At 39.7% G+C, this 15,308-nt stretch overlaps 1 protein-coding gene across 1 annotated transcript; it reads left to right on the top strand.

The window, feature by feature from the left end:
- Positions 1-8,038: 8,038 nt before the first annotated feature.
- Positions 8,039-8,944, top strand: LOC309550085 (vomeronasal type-2 receptor 26-like; the record flags this gene model as incomplete). The annotated part of the gene is made up of 1 exon (XM_082250547.1): positions 8,039-8,944. One exon carries the CDS (start codon positions 8,039-8,041, stop codon positions 8,942-8,944), a length of 906 nt encoding a protein of 301 aa, XP_082106673.1.
- Between the last annotated feature and the right edge of the window lie 6,364 nt (positions 8,945-15,308).

Raw genomic sequence — 15,308 nt, 5'->3', positions numbered from 1 at the left:
ATTGTCACTCTCTTTTTGTTTGTAGCGCAAAGTCTAAAAACCGCAGAGGTGATCAAGTACCACCAAAAGAAAGCTTTATTTGTGGGAAAAAAAAGAACATCAATTATATTTGGGTACAGCACTGCATGACCGCGCAATTGTAAGTTAAAGCAACGCAGTGCCCAATCGCAAAAAATGGCATGGTCATTAAGGGGGTACTAACTTCCGGAGCTGAAGTGTTTAAAGAGCTAAGTAGTTTACCCAAGAAAGATTTATTTAATTATTTTTGCTTTCTGTTCAGCTCGCCAAAACTGACAAGAAAAACCTGTTTCCAACATGATCAATGAGTATTTTCTGTACTTGTTGCAAATGTTCTTAGCCTTTAAAAAGAAAATGAATGCAGCCACCTAAGCTAATGACCGGTAAACTGTAATATATTACATTTTTGTTTTTTGGATTAAGAAACACTGTATTAGGAAAGAAAGTAATAAGCACATCATTGAAAAGTGTTTATAAATGAGCAATAAAATGGATGACAGCATACATGCACGCTATAAACATGTGGTCATCCCTTGGAACTGTAACCCTTTCATACAAAAAAGTTTGTTTATACATATAAGGGTACTCAGTTCATAATGTTATCTTTATTGGAAGAAAATCCAGAACACTAACTAAAATGTTATATATGGTATTGACTGCAAACTGGATTTTATCTTCAGACTCCACGTTCTGTGTGCTCTGACAGCTGCCACCCCGGATACCAGAAACTTCAACAAAAAGGAGGACAACCGTGCTGTCACTATTGTGTGCCCTGCCCGGAGAATGAGATCACCAATAAAATTGGTTGGTACCTCTAATACTTAATTAAATATATAATGTATAAGTTCTACTTTTTATTTGCCATGCGTCTCTGGTGGATTCTGCCTCCAATCTTCAGTTTAACAGAGCCTATGCCAGCAGTGACATCCCACCTCCATCACACACTGGTCATTCCCTAGTGAGATCCCACCTCCAGCATACACACAGATTGGTGTTTTCCAGGGAGAGACAATGATTTGTGTTTCCCAAGAGAAATCAAACATCTAGCGTGCACATGATGTGTAATATTCTCTTTTTTCTTTTAAACGGTTTTTTATTGAAGGCAAAAGAAACATGGTACAACAATATGCAGTGAGAATAGTAGGTACATGCCTGGATAAAACAAGGCAAATTGTGATACAAAACTGCTGTATATAACATACAAACAACATGTAGCAAATGCAATACATATATGGAATCGACCCGACTTATCGTCTGAGATGCAATGAGGGTACGCTCAAACTGTAGGTGTGGCTGAGGCCACACTGCGTGAATGGACCCCCACATAGAAGGGGTCTCAATCAAAACCAAGGCATAGCTCTCAAGTGGGTACGCCGGGGGCCGAGTGAGGGGGGGGGGGCTGGGTTGACAGGTCTGGAAGAAAGTTGGGTAAGTAGGGGAGGGTCATGGGGGGGAGGTAGCAGCTGGTGCCCGGAGGGAGCCTCAAACCCTACTAGGGGCCCAGGTGGGAGAAGTGAGCCTGTAGTGAGGAAGCCCAATCAGGTGAGTACAAGGCTGTCATCAAGGCCAGGAGGTAGGCAATGGTCAAGATGTGTAATATTCTCATACTTCACCACACAAATTACATTCCGAATAGTGTCCAACATATGATACAACCCCCACAAATTACATTGCTCTTCTCTCCAGAGACAACCCTTCTCCTGCACACACATTTGTCTTTACCCAGCGAGATCCCATCACACACATTGCATGTGGTACCTACAATTCACCACACAAATAGGACACGGTATTCATGTATTCCCCAAACACATTGCTTACCAAGCCTGTATACAAAATCCAGATCCAGCAGCATCCCCTTTCTTTGAAACTCCTCATTGCTTTTAGTAGAGGACTTTTTGGTTTTATTTTGGTCAACCTGACCTGACCATAACCTGTCAGGTTAGAGATTTTCATTGGTCTCCAAGCCCTACTCACTAACAGTTGAGGTTCCCACACAATGCAATGATCATGGCCAACAAGCCTGACATAGATGTATGCTATTTAGATGACTGTATATGTTGTTATAATATTAGTAGTAATAGATATACTGGCTAAACAGTATTATAGTAGTTATTTGCATAGCTCCACCCACTATCTCATGTAAAAATGGCATTTCCTATTTTTTTATTTTTTTATTTTATTTCGGGGATAGCTGATAGAAGAGGTCATATACATACCATGGTGTTATTTATTGTAGCTTCAGTCATAATATTGTTCCATTAGCTGCTCTTAAATAGCACTGGAAAAGAACAGACCTGCCCCAACCCTATCCTAATTGTGCATCTGCTTGGAATAAAATCTGTCTCATCTCCAGTTAGACATAAAAAATATAAATATAGTAAAACAGGATAGAATACAAAATAAAAGAATAGAAAAAAAAAGAACAGAATAGAAAATAAAGGAATAGAGTATAATATAACTGAATATATTTGAAAAAAAAAAAAAAAAATATATATATATATATATATATATATATATATATATATATATATATATATATATATATATATTGTATATACTGAATAAAATAAAATAAAATAGAAAGTAAAGGAATAGAATAGAATATAATAGAATAGCTTCTGTAATTCTAATTTCAAAGAGAATACATTTGAATTTGAATAGAAAAGAATAGAATAGAAAATACAATTATATAAAAGAATAGAATAGACTAGAATAAACAACAGAAAATACTAGAGTTAAATAGAAAGAATATAGAATTATAACCATTTTCAAAAATTCAAATTTTGAAAAGAATAAAATTGAATTTTAATAGAATAGAAAAGAAAATAATATAATAGAAATAAATAGAACAGAAAATAAAACAAGAGAAAAAAAACAACAATAGAATAGAATGACATAGAAAGAATACATGCATCTTCCAAAATTCAAATTTAGAATATAACAAATTTGATTTTGAATGAGTATGGGTGGATACACTCATCTGCCAGCTTCTGTCTTCACCATGTCTGTCCTGGTGCTCCAGGGCCTCCAAAAATGTGATTGATAGTCAGGAAATTAGATACCTAATTTATGCTCCTTGAAAGCCCAAATGTGCTCTTTGGGTTTTGGGCCCCTCTAAGCATCTAGGCTGTGAAAAGTCTCACACATGTGGTATCCCCATACTTGGGAGACATAACAGAATGTGTTTTGGGGTGTAAATCTAAGTATACCTATGATGTGTGTAAGAAATGATGTGGGGGAAAAACATTTCTTGTAAATGATTACAACTTTCCTCTTACTAAATACTTTGGAATGTCTACTTTTCCATATGGGGGCACTTGGAGGGTAACTGTTCTGGCATTTTATTGCCTCAAGATAAGAGATAGGTAGTCAGTACATCAGGACTGATTAATTTTCAAAATATATATATTAAAGTTTGTGGATTCTATACATTTAACAAAGACTAAATTAAATACACAGATTTGAGTTATTTTTACACAGAAATGTAGTAGAATACATTTTGGCCTAAATGTATGAACAAAAATTATTTGTTTGCAGCAACTGCCATAAACATGTTTTTTCTTTTCAAAATGATTTGTATATTCACATTTATATAGCAAATAATGTAAAACTCAGTGGTGATTAAATACAACCAAAATAAAGCTATATCTGATAAAAATTGTATTTGGGTATAGTGTTGCATGATTAATTATAATTCAAAGTGAAATAAATAGGTAGGGGGGGACTCTGTACTAACAAATCACATGGCGCTATCCCCAGAAAATTGGAATGAAACAAAGGATCCCCAGCACTCTTCAAGTCTGAAGAGATGATGCGAAGAGGGGAGTGCCCACCTTAACAAGAACACCAGATATCATAACTGCACTACACCACAGGTTAATAAAAACATGGTTCAATTTATTATTACATGAAATGTCTAAAAAAAGTATACATATTCAATGAGGTAGAGACATTATAATAGACATATATAATCATCCCAGATAGGCGGAATGCGTAGAAACATACATATGGATCTGGATCAACGCATTTCGTCGAAATCTGGGGGTTTTTTCAGGATCACGGTATCTGATAATCAGAGAACTCACATCTAGATAAGCAGAAGGTATAATCCAATATCTGCCTCAGTAAAGAGATCAAAACCAGAACAAATGTATAAATCCATGAATGTGTAAAAGTCTTTAAAAAACTTATAAGGATGGACCAGTGAGAAACCACCATCCCTCAAATAGAGATGACCCAGGGGTTAACACCACACCATAATGAAGTGAAGGCAGCCCAGAGGGCTGAGGATCAAAGGAGGCTCCAATTTTATAATCCACAATTCACCACATATTGGTCTGGTTCAACAATTATAAACAGACCAAAAGAAAAGAAAGGGAGCAAGCCCTAGATACATGTGAACCACAAATAGAAAGAAATACTCAGGTGTAGCACCCTTCACACACACCAGCCTCATCTGCCCAAAGTGAGACAGCGCTGAAGTTTGGAAGTTGGCCTGGCCAGGAAGGGGGTGAAAGTGCCCTGTTATGACGTGATTAAAAAAAGGGGATCCCAGATATCGAGACCTTACATACCGTATATACTCGAGTATAAGCCGAGTTTTTCAGCATGTTTTTTCATGCTGAAAATGCACCCCTCGGCTTATACTCGAGTCACTGGCTAGAGTGTCTTTTTTAAAATGGCGCCGCTCGGCGCCGATGTGTCGCTGCGCATGTGCCGCATGCCCGGGAATAGCCGAACGTGTTCGGCCTTTCCCGAGCATCGGCGGCGCATTTGCGGTGACGTATTGTCGGCGCCGGGTGGCGCGATTTTTAAATCGAAGATGGCGCCTCACCGACAGGTAAGTGAGACTCCTCCGCAGTCCCTGCATTTCCTCATGCAGTGCTACAGGCATGGTACAGGGCATTCTCCTGTACCATGCCCACAGCACTGCATCTCCTGTTCCATGCCTGTACATACTGTGCCATGTCTGTTCTTACTGTGCCATGCCTATACCTACTGTGCCATGCCTGTACATACTGTGCCATGCCTGTACTTACTGTGCCATGCATATACCTACTGTGCCATGCCTGTACATACTGTGCCATGCCTGTACTTACTGTGCCATGCCTATACCATCACCTGTGCTATGCCTATTCCATCACCTGTGCCATGCCTATACCATCACCTGTGCCATGCCTATACCATGCCTGTACCATGACCTGTGACATGCCTGTACCATGACCTGTGCCATGCCTATACCATCACCTGTGCCATGCCTGTACCATCACCTGTGCCCTGACCTGTGCCATGCCCTTACCATGACCTGTGCAATGCCTGTACTATGACCTGCGCCATCTCCTGTACCATGCCCGCAGCCCCTGTTTTGTTACTCGTGGTGGTCCAGTTGGGTCCAGTAGCTGCTGCATTTCCCACCCTAGGCTTATACTCGGGTCAATAAGTTTTCCCACTATTTTGTGGTAAAATTAGGGGTCTCAGCTTATATTCGGGTTGGCTTATACTCGAGTATATACTGTAAATGAGTAAGAAGTACATAGTAATGGAAAAAAATCACTTGTTGCAATAATAGGAAAATAATAAAGCACCAGAGCTAGACATTTTACATAAACTGTATTTTAAATGCTGGTTACTTCCCTATCTTCCCTACATTTCTTAAGGCTGGTCATATACTGCTCATGGGCTAATTAAAAAAAAAATTAACATATTCCTTTATTATTGCTTTACAGAACAGGATGGATGAATCTCTCAATATAGCTATCAGAATAACCCATTGCAAAGTTTGAGGGCATTAGAAACTGTAGTAGTGCTTCAAGACTACATGCAAAGCCCTTAACTACTTCTGGACTGCCCACCGTGTATTTACGTTGGTACATTGATGTTAAATACCTGGGTTATGACAGTAGCTAGCTGCCAAAACCCTCATATTTCTTTACACAGCTGGCAATCCCGAATCTGATAAAAGTGTTCCCTGGGCGGATTTGCCACGGGATCACTTTTTTGGCCAACGGGAGAGGTGCCCCCCTCCCGCTGCTTCCCGGTCATTTTCCCTGCTTGCCGGAGCCATCAGTAGTGGCAAAAGTGATCCGATTCTGTGCATGGGTGGGCAGGAAGTTGAGTGAGGGTAAGATGGCCCCCACTTGACTCTATGCCCTTGGAGGAACGGAGCGACGTCAAACGCCTCTTCCACCCAACGGCCTTTGCTTTTAAGTGTAACTAAAAGATCTGAGGTCTTTTTGACCCCAGATCTCTCATTAAAGAGGACCTGTCATGTTTATTTCTATCACAAGGGATGTTTACATTCCCTGTAAAAGAAGCAAGAGGGATCGAAAACATTATTATATTTTTTTTTTTTTAAAGGTACAGTGTAAAAATAAAAAATAAAAAATATGAAAAATGTAAATGAAAGCGTGCCGTCCCTCCAAATTCACGCACAGAAGCAAACGCATATGCAAGTCGCACCCACATATGTGAACAGTGCTCAAACCACACATGTGAGGTATTGCTGTGATCGTTAGAGTGAGAGCAATAATTCTAGCACAAGACCACCTCTGTAACTCTACACAAGTAACCTGTAAAACATTTTAAAATGTCGCCTATGAAGATTTTTAGGTATCATAGTTTGTCGCCATTCCATGAGCGTACGCAATATAAAGCATGACATGTTAGGTATCAATTTACTCAGCATAATATTATCTTTCACATTATAGAAAGAAATTGGGCTAACTTTACTGTTTTGTTATTTTTTAATTAAAAAAAGTGTATTTTTTCCCAAAAAATTGCGTTTGTAAGACCGCTGCGCAAATACGGTGTGACATGATCTCCATTTAATTCTCTAGGGTCTCTGCTAAAAATATATATATATGATGTTTGGGGGTAATTTTCTTTTTAGACATTTTCCAAGTAGTTTTCTAGCAAAAAATGCAGATTTTTGTCAGAAATAGGCTTGGTCTATAATTAAATGAACAGGAAGTCTGTATGGTGTGCACAAATGGAGGCATATATGCGGCCCCACAGAAAAAAGCCCATTGTCATGAGGCCGCTTATATGTGTGGGGTTGTTAGGAAGGGGTTAAAATAGCACACTGTGCCCTGGTGATCTTTAATCTCTTCCATGCAGATATTCACCTCTCTAATGTTTCCTCTCTCTGGTTTAGGTTTTCCTCACTGAACTGAAGTAGACCACCCCAATTGAGTATCTGTCCAAAGCTAGCCTGCTCATTATGAACAATATTCCTGACAACTGCACTCTGTACATTGGGCTGTATATAACATAATCCTTGTCCATTGCACTCTGTATTTTGGTCCGTATATGGTATACTCCTGACCGTTGATGTGTGCAGCCTATTGCATTGGGGTGTGCACCCCAGAGCACAAACACACATGTGTGTGTATCAGCAGAGTAGTGGACACTGTCAGTAGAGCAGAGATTGGTGTCAGTAGGGCAGTGGACAGTGTCAGTATTTTTTAAAATTATTTTTTTACATTTTTTTTTAATTATTTTTTACAATATTATTTTTTATTGTTATTTTTTTTATGTTTTAGGAGCCTCATTGGGGGCCTTTGTTGAAATATCAAGGGTCTTAACAGAGAGAAAGAAACAGGGCTTCCCCAGTCCCTTTCTCTGCAGCCTCAGCTGCGCTGGACAATGAACAAATGGGAAGAGCTTTTTGATGAGCAGCTTCCTGTTCATTCACAAACTCAAGTATAGTAAACCGTTTATTATGCTTCACTTAAGAATAAACACAGGATTGATTGGCTCAAATCACTTACTGTGTTCATTCATTCAACCATCCTGAAACATCCCTTGCAGCAGCCAGCCGGAGAGGGGGGAAGTTGGCAGCAGTGAAGTGGAGAGACAGGGGATGCCAGGAAGCAGGGGGAATTGGCACCACACAGGGTGATTAGGGTGTTCCCAGTCACACTCAGCGCACATCCCTATGGTTCTGACCACTGCACTTAGTACTCTGGGTACTCTTGAAACTGAGCTTTAACATGAAAATAATTTTTTTTCTCTTTTAGACATGGAAAGGTGTTATAAGTGTCCAGATGATCAATGGCCCAATGAGAGAAGAGACGCCTGTATACAAAGAACAACTGAATTCCTTTCCTATGAAGATACATTGGGAATTTCCCTTGTGCTTATGGCTCTGCTGTTCTGTTTTGGAACTATTATAATGTTTGGGATATTTGTTAAATACAAAGACACTCCAATAGTGAAAGCCAATAACCGGACCTTCAGCTTCATCCTTCTCCTGTCACTCATCGTGTCTTTTATTTGTCCTCTGCTGTTCATCGGAAGTCCCACAAAGATGTCTTGTCTTCTTCGACAAGCTGTTTTTGGAATGACTTTTTCTGTTGCTATTTCCTCGGTTTTGGCTAAAACTGTTACTGTTGTTTTGGCTTTTGATGTTACCAGACCTATCAGTAAACTAAGCAAATGGCTGAGGAAACAATTCTCTGTTCTCCTCCTGATTATCTGCTCTTCTGGGCAGTTTGTGATCTGTGTCTTCTGGTTGGTCTTTTCCCCACCATTCCCAGAGTATAACACCCAAGTGGAGGTGGGGAAGATAATATTACAGTGTAATGAGGGCTCTGTCACTGCTTTCTACATTGTGGTTGGATACATGGGTGGTCTGGCTTTGTTTAGCTTTATTGTAGCATTTTTAGCCAGGAGACTTCCAGACACATTCAATGAAGCCCAATACATCACATTCAGCATGCTGCTTTTCTGTAGTGTTTGGATCTCCTTCATCCCAGCCTACCTCAGCAGCAAAGGGAAATACATGGTGGCTGTGGAGGTCTTCGCCATCTTGTCCTCCAGTGCTGGGGTCCTAGGCTGCATCTTTATTCCCAAATGTTACATCCTTTTGTTTAGACCAGAGTTGAATGCTAAGGCAACTTTTGCCCAAAGAAAAATACTTAAGTAAATACGTAAAATACATACTGGCATAAAATGTAATGCTGTGAATTGTGACTAACAAATATTAGCAAAATAAAATGTTTTTTCATGAGAACATAAAAGCAGTATCTGTGATAGGTTGTCTATATAAAAAAAAAAAAAAAGACAAAAACAACAACAGCTGAGATGAGACATAAATACAAGAGAAAACTATTGTCATTAAAGTTGACACATAAATATAATATGGATTAAAACAAAAATATGATATTATATAGTACATATAATGAAAGTCTGGAGTAACAGAGGAGCACATTGGTAGATATTAATGTATAAATAATAAATTCAAAAAAGTATTGTTTTCTTTAAAAGAATGTATTTTTTTAAGACGATCAGTCACTTCTTCAAAAAGTCTTTGTGGCATAATCTCTAAAAACAAATAAAAAAGATACACAAAAGTAAACATGGGGGGGGGGGGGGGTTAAATAAAAATAATCTTTGTATGTTCTAGATATTTCTCAAAATATATAGTTGTGACCCGGGGCTTAGTTGTTAGAGAAGAAGCAACTACAGAGTTACTGAGCTGCAGCTGCTCTATGCGTTCACATAGGCTTCTATACTGATCTAGGTAAAAAGACAAGGCGCCTCTAAGTGCAGTAGGCTCTGAGTATTTATTAGGTTAAAAGTGTAAAAGCACTCACATTTGGTAAATGTGACATGGGCATAGCAAAGATCTGCGCGCTATTCTTTTTTAATATACATGTCTTTTGGTTCATAGCTGCAGCAGCTTTGGAAATACATGGGTATGCTCCCCCAAATTTTTTGCCTGTTTATTATGTATTCGGTCTGACCAGACTATCGAGGTTGAGCAGCCCTCCCCACCCCCCACACACACCTGTACTCAATCAGTGTCCACCATCAAGTGGATATAGGAGGAGTCCCCTGTAGTGCATTTGCACATTTTTCCCAGCAAGGAGTATTATCTCCATGGGTTAGAAAGGCTGGATTCATCTCTTTTTCATGGATAGTGTAGGACCCACTGATAATGGGGTACTTTGACGCAGTAGTGGGCTTGAGCACGATATGGCCATATGGTGGGACCAAACCCCCATTTTTATTTATGGACTCTCTTCAGATTTGGTAGTAATTTCCTTTGCATTTGCGCGCTATTCTTTTTTAATATAGCAAAGATCTGTCTGGAGTCTTCCTATCCGTTGTGCTGAGTGGTTGCAGTGAGGACGTCCGGTGATCCGCTTGCTGTAGATGCGTCCTTTCGCCTGTGTCTCAGCTTAGTCGGCATGAGATTTCCTGAAGGCAGGGTGTGGATGCAGTGGCCGGTGTCCAATAGAGCGGGTGGTGAGCGGTTACATGTTTCGGAGCTCTGCTCCTTCGTCAGACCTCCACCCGCTGGAGGTAAAAGGACATTTATATAGGCAACTGAAATCGTTATTACATGGGACAGGTGCATTCAGGCAGAAGATAAATGGACAGGAAATTGATACCAGAATGTGCATACCCCTGAAAGCTGGTAACTATTGCACAATTATTGCACATGTGAATACTACATTACCATGTTAAAAATATTTAAAAAATTTATAAAAATATATATATAAAAAAAAAGAACATACACATATATATATATATACAGTATATATATATATATATATATACATACACATACACACATATACACAAACAATGTGTATGAAGACACAGTTCAAAGAGTATGCACCCTCAGGACATTGTTCAGAAATAATTAAAAAGGAACAAATATCACAATAAAAATAGGAGAATAAAAAATAAAAAAACCGCACATCCAGCGTGAAATAATATTCAAAGAGACCCAAAAAGATATTCTATAATAGCGTATTAATTTCTAATTCCTCATTTATGCCCCCAGGTGACAAAACGTCAAGGCATAAATCCAGTAGGTTTCTCTGCGACATAAACGCACAAACCTCTCTGCTTCAGAAAAGGTGGGGGGAATGGACTCTATGACCCATAATTTTAGGCCAGCACTAATTTTATTGTGGTGTTTTGTGAAGTGTCGAGTTACACTGTGGTCATCTTTACCGGCCTGAATTGCTCGGCCATGTGTAAGCGTTGTAAGCGTTGTCTTAGTGGCTGTATAGTGCGGCCTACATAATGTAGGCAGCAGGGGCAGGATAGACAGTAAACCACATGTTCCGTAGAACAAATGTAAAATTCTTTAATGGGGTAAATTTTACCCTTGACAGAAAGCTCTTTTTGTCCATGTTGGATGAAGCTACAAGTGAGGCACAGAGGTTTTTTGCACTAATACATTCCGATAATGGAGAAGAATTTTAATGAGGAAGATGTATGTTTTCTGGAATGAAGCTTACTCGGGGCTATCTGGCTCTTAATATTTGGAGCTTTTCTGTATGAAAACCTGGGTTGATTGGATATGGAATTAGCTAGGTGAGGGTCCTGTTGAAGTATTGACCAATGTTTGCGCATAATATGTTCCATGCGTTTTTATTGACTATGAAACTGGGTGGTAAAGCGTATCATGTTTCCCTGACTGTTAGTTTTTATAGACTTCCTCCTATCGGGGGTGTCAAACAAAGCACAGGCCTCCTCTACCAAAGACGCTGGGTAGTCTTTATCTGCAAACTTCTTTTTTAACAATAGACTTTGTTCCTGGTAGTCCGCAAGCTTGATGCAATTGCGTCTTAATCTGCAAAACTGTCTTTTGGGTATATTATTTAGTCAGTGCGGATGGTAACAGCTATTATAATGGAGAAAGAAGTAGGTTTGTAATAGTTTCTCGAATAGATCTGACCATTTTCATGGTACAGATCTAAATCCAGAAATGCCAGGTGGTCCTTATCATGGACCGAGGTAAATAAAAGGCCCATGTCTTTGTTATTGCAATGGTTGACAAATAGAGGTATATCCTGCGTGTCCCCAGCCCAGATGATAATAATGTCATCAATATATTGCCCATAAAAGGTGATATGTGACATGTAGGGGTTCTGGGTCAAGATGTATGAGGATGTCCAGTATCCCATCGTGAGGTTCGCATATGACGGGGCAAAGTTGGTACCCATAGCAGTCCCGGTCACTTGGAGATAAAAAATATCTTGGAACTGAAAATAATTATGGGTCAAACAAAAAGATGCAGCATCTAGAATGAATTGAATCTGATTGGTGGGAAGAGTATGATCATCCAACAAAGACGTTTGTACGGCTCGTATACCAACATGATGTTGAATGGATGTATATAACGATGTGACATCTAAGGACAGTCATGAGCAGTTAGATTCCCACTTGTATGGTTCCAACAGTTCCAGAAGGTGGGTCCCATCACATATTGCGAGAACCCGCTGGTAATGCTGTCCATAGAGGCCATAATCGGTCTGCCTGGTGGTGTTGTATTGTCTTTATGGATCTTTGGCAGATGATAAAAGTATGGAGTATGATGATACTTTTTTCCCCCCGCAGAGAGGTTTGTGCGTTTATGTCTATGCGTTTATGTGCGTTTATGTGTTTAGGGTGGTTGTGGATCATAGGACAAGTGAACAGAGAAATGCATGGAGGAAGGGGGGGGTGTAGAGCTGACAAATCTCCCATCTTCACAACTAGCTGTGTGGAGACATGGTGGCACAACAAGCTGCAACACTGAGCCCTGTCCTGCATCCTTCTGAATTTCAAGCAGAGTTACCCAGTGTGCTGTGAATGAAATATAGCATCCCTTGCCATGCTTGCTGAACCATGCATCAGCAGTAGCGTCAACTTTGCGGCTGACTGCCTTGTCCAACGATGCCACAACATTGCCTTCCATGTGATTGTGCACAGTTGGAATAGCCTTACCTGAAAACAAATAGAGACTTGGAACCTGCCATTGTGGTACTGCACATTCTGCAAATTCACAGAAGGGGGCAGAATCCACCAAATGGAAAGACAGAAGTTGTGGATTGTAGTACAATTCAGCAGAGGAGGGCATGAAGGAAGAGGGGGTAGAGCTGACAAATCTCACCACTAGTTGTATGGAGACATGGAGGCACAACAAGCTGCAACACTGAGCCCCTCAGTGAGCTGCCACACTGAGCCCTGTCCTGCATCCTTCTGAATTGCAATCAGTGTAAAAACATACACTGCTGGCCCCCTCACAGTGCCATGGGAGTGTCTGCCTCTCCCTGTTGGCCTCCCAGACATTATGGGGGGGGGTGCTTATTAACAAAATGTAATAAAGATGTGGAAATGTGTATGTGGATGCCCTTTATTCAATGGAAAGTGGTGTTTGGTGCACTTTAACCTAAGTATTCACTACACAGACACACTACACCAACACAAAATACTGCAGTAAAACTGCACTGACGCATTGCAATATACTGCGTTAAACGTGCAGTAACACACAGAGATGTACTGTGTTAAACATACACTAACGCACTGAAATATATTACGATAAATGTTCACTAACGCACTGAAATATACTGCGTTAACTGTACAATAATGCCCAGAAATATACTGTGTCAAACATTCAGTAACACACAAAAAATATACTAAAATACTGCGCTAAACCTGCCCTGACAAAATAAACTGACACTAAAGTAAAAATGTGAAAATAAAAAGTTAGTGCTGCGCTATGGTGAATGTGAAAGTGAAACTCAAAAGTGCTGCTGTGCAAAAATCAAAAAGATTCTAAACGTGATAATATAAAAGGACAGCGCAAATTGGTTGTGATTGGCATATGGTGATGAACCACCAAAGTGCCTTAAATGAATAAATAAATATATAAATATAGGAAACAAATATCCCTAAAGGGCTTAGTGCAATATTTTCAATACAAAACAAACTATCAATAAAAAGCACTAACATACACCCTGTGCAGTGAGTATATAAAGTTCATAAAAGTGTAAGTCCATACATACTATATAAAAATCAATCAAAAAAGTCCATAAAATTCAAAATGTGCTTCAGCAAGTAGCCAGTGAAAGATAATCCACCAAGACGAAAAGTGCTCAGGTGCTAAATATTCTGTGAAAAATCATGCTGCCATGGTGTGGTGAAAAAAGGTGACTTTTCCTCTCCCCCAGGATGTTTCACTTACCGGATGGAATGGACCCCTAGACAGTACTGTGTAAGGGTCGCACAGGCTAAGTCCGGCAAGGAATCCGGGCAATAATTCTTATGGCTGATTGGGACCACCTAGGGACCTCCAATGGACTCAGCGGGATGGAACCATATGCTGAAGGAGAAGCTCACAATAGTGTAATATTGCTACAATAACACATTTATTAAGATCATAAATGGATCACTCACATTTCCATGGTTAAAAGCAGGCTGTTACAGTCATTGAATAGGTATAGCCGATCACAGAGATTGCGGTGTGCTGCGGGCTCCCCTGGTCCCGGCGTGCGTTCCACCGCTACCGGAAATTACGTCACAGCAAACGTGGGACTGGAAATTGCATCGGCGTGTTTCGCCCTCCTCCTAGGCGTTATCACAGACGTATTTCCGGTCACCGGACAGGAAGGGTTTATATACCCCCTCGTCCTCTAATGCATTATTCGCTTCCTGTTCCTGCTGGGTGTACATGGCTTCATGTACACCCAACCGGAAGCCATTTCCGACAATAGTTTATAACATGCTACGATTTGTATATTCTTCCACAAAAAAAAATGGAGATTAATACCCCATCGAAATGCCAATCGCAGCTGATAAATGGAATAAACTGGCTAACATATTAACATTAAATAATATCATTACGTATATTAAAATAAGACAATATTAGCTATAATGGGGTAAACTGTATTTTTGAATTAATATAATAAAATTTCATAACTTAAAAAATAGAAATTCGGTGTTCATGAGTGGCTCAAATTAGATATATCAGAGAGTAGGAATAATAATAATCATCACTGTGATTTACTTTTTACTTTTTTTAGATGGTATCCCATCTAAAAAGTAAATCACAGTGATGATTATTATCTGTGATCAGCTATACCTATTCAATGACTGTAACAGCCTGCTTTTAACCATGGAAATGTGAGTGATCCATTTATGATCTTAATAAATGTGTTATTGTAGCAATATTACACTATTGTGAGCTTCTCCTTCCGCATATGGTTCCATCCCGCTGAGTCCATTGGAGGTCCCTAGGTGGTCCCAATCAGCCATAAGGATTATTGCCTGGATTCCTTGCCGGACTTAGCCTGTGCGACCCTTACACAGTACTGTCTAGGGGTCCATTCCGTCCGGTAAGTGTAACATCCTGGGGGAGAGGAAAAGTCACCTTTTTTCACCACACCATGGCAGCATGATTTTGCACGGAATATTTAGCACCTGAGTACTTTTCGTCTTGGTGGATTATCTTTCACTGGCTACTTGCTGAAGCACGTTTTGAATTTTATGGACTTTTTTGATTGATT

The sequence above is a fragment of the Pelophylax lessonae genome (assembly GCF_965119305.1).
Source record: "Pelophylax lessonae genome assembly, chromosome: 3".
Classification (NCBI taxonomy): domain Eukaryota; kingdom Metazoa; phylum Chordata; class Amphibia; order Anura; family Ranidae; genus Pelophylax; species Pelophylax lessonae.
This window is presented reverse-complemented; position numbering and strand designations above follow the sequence as displayed.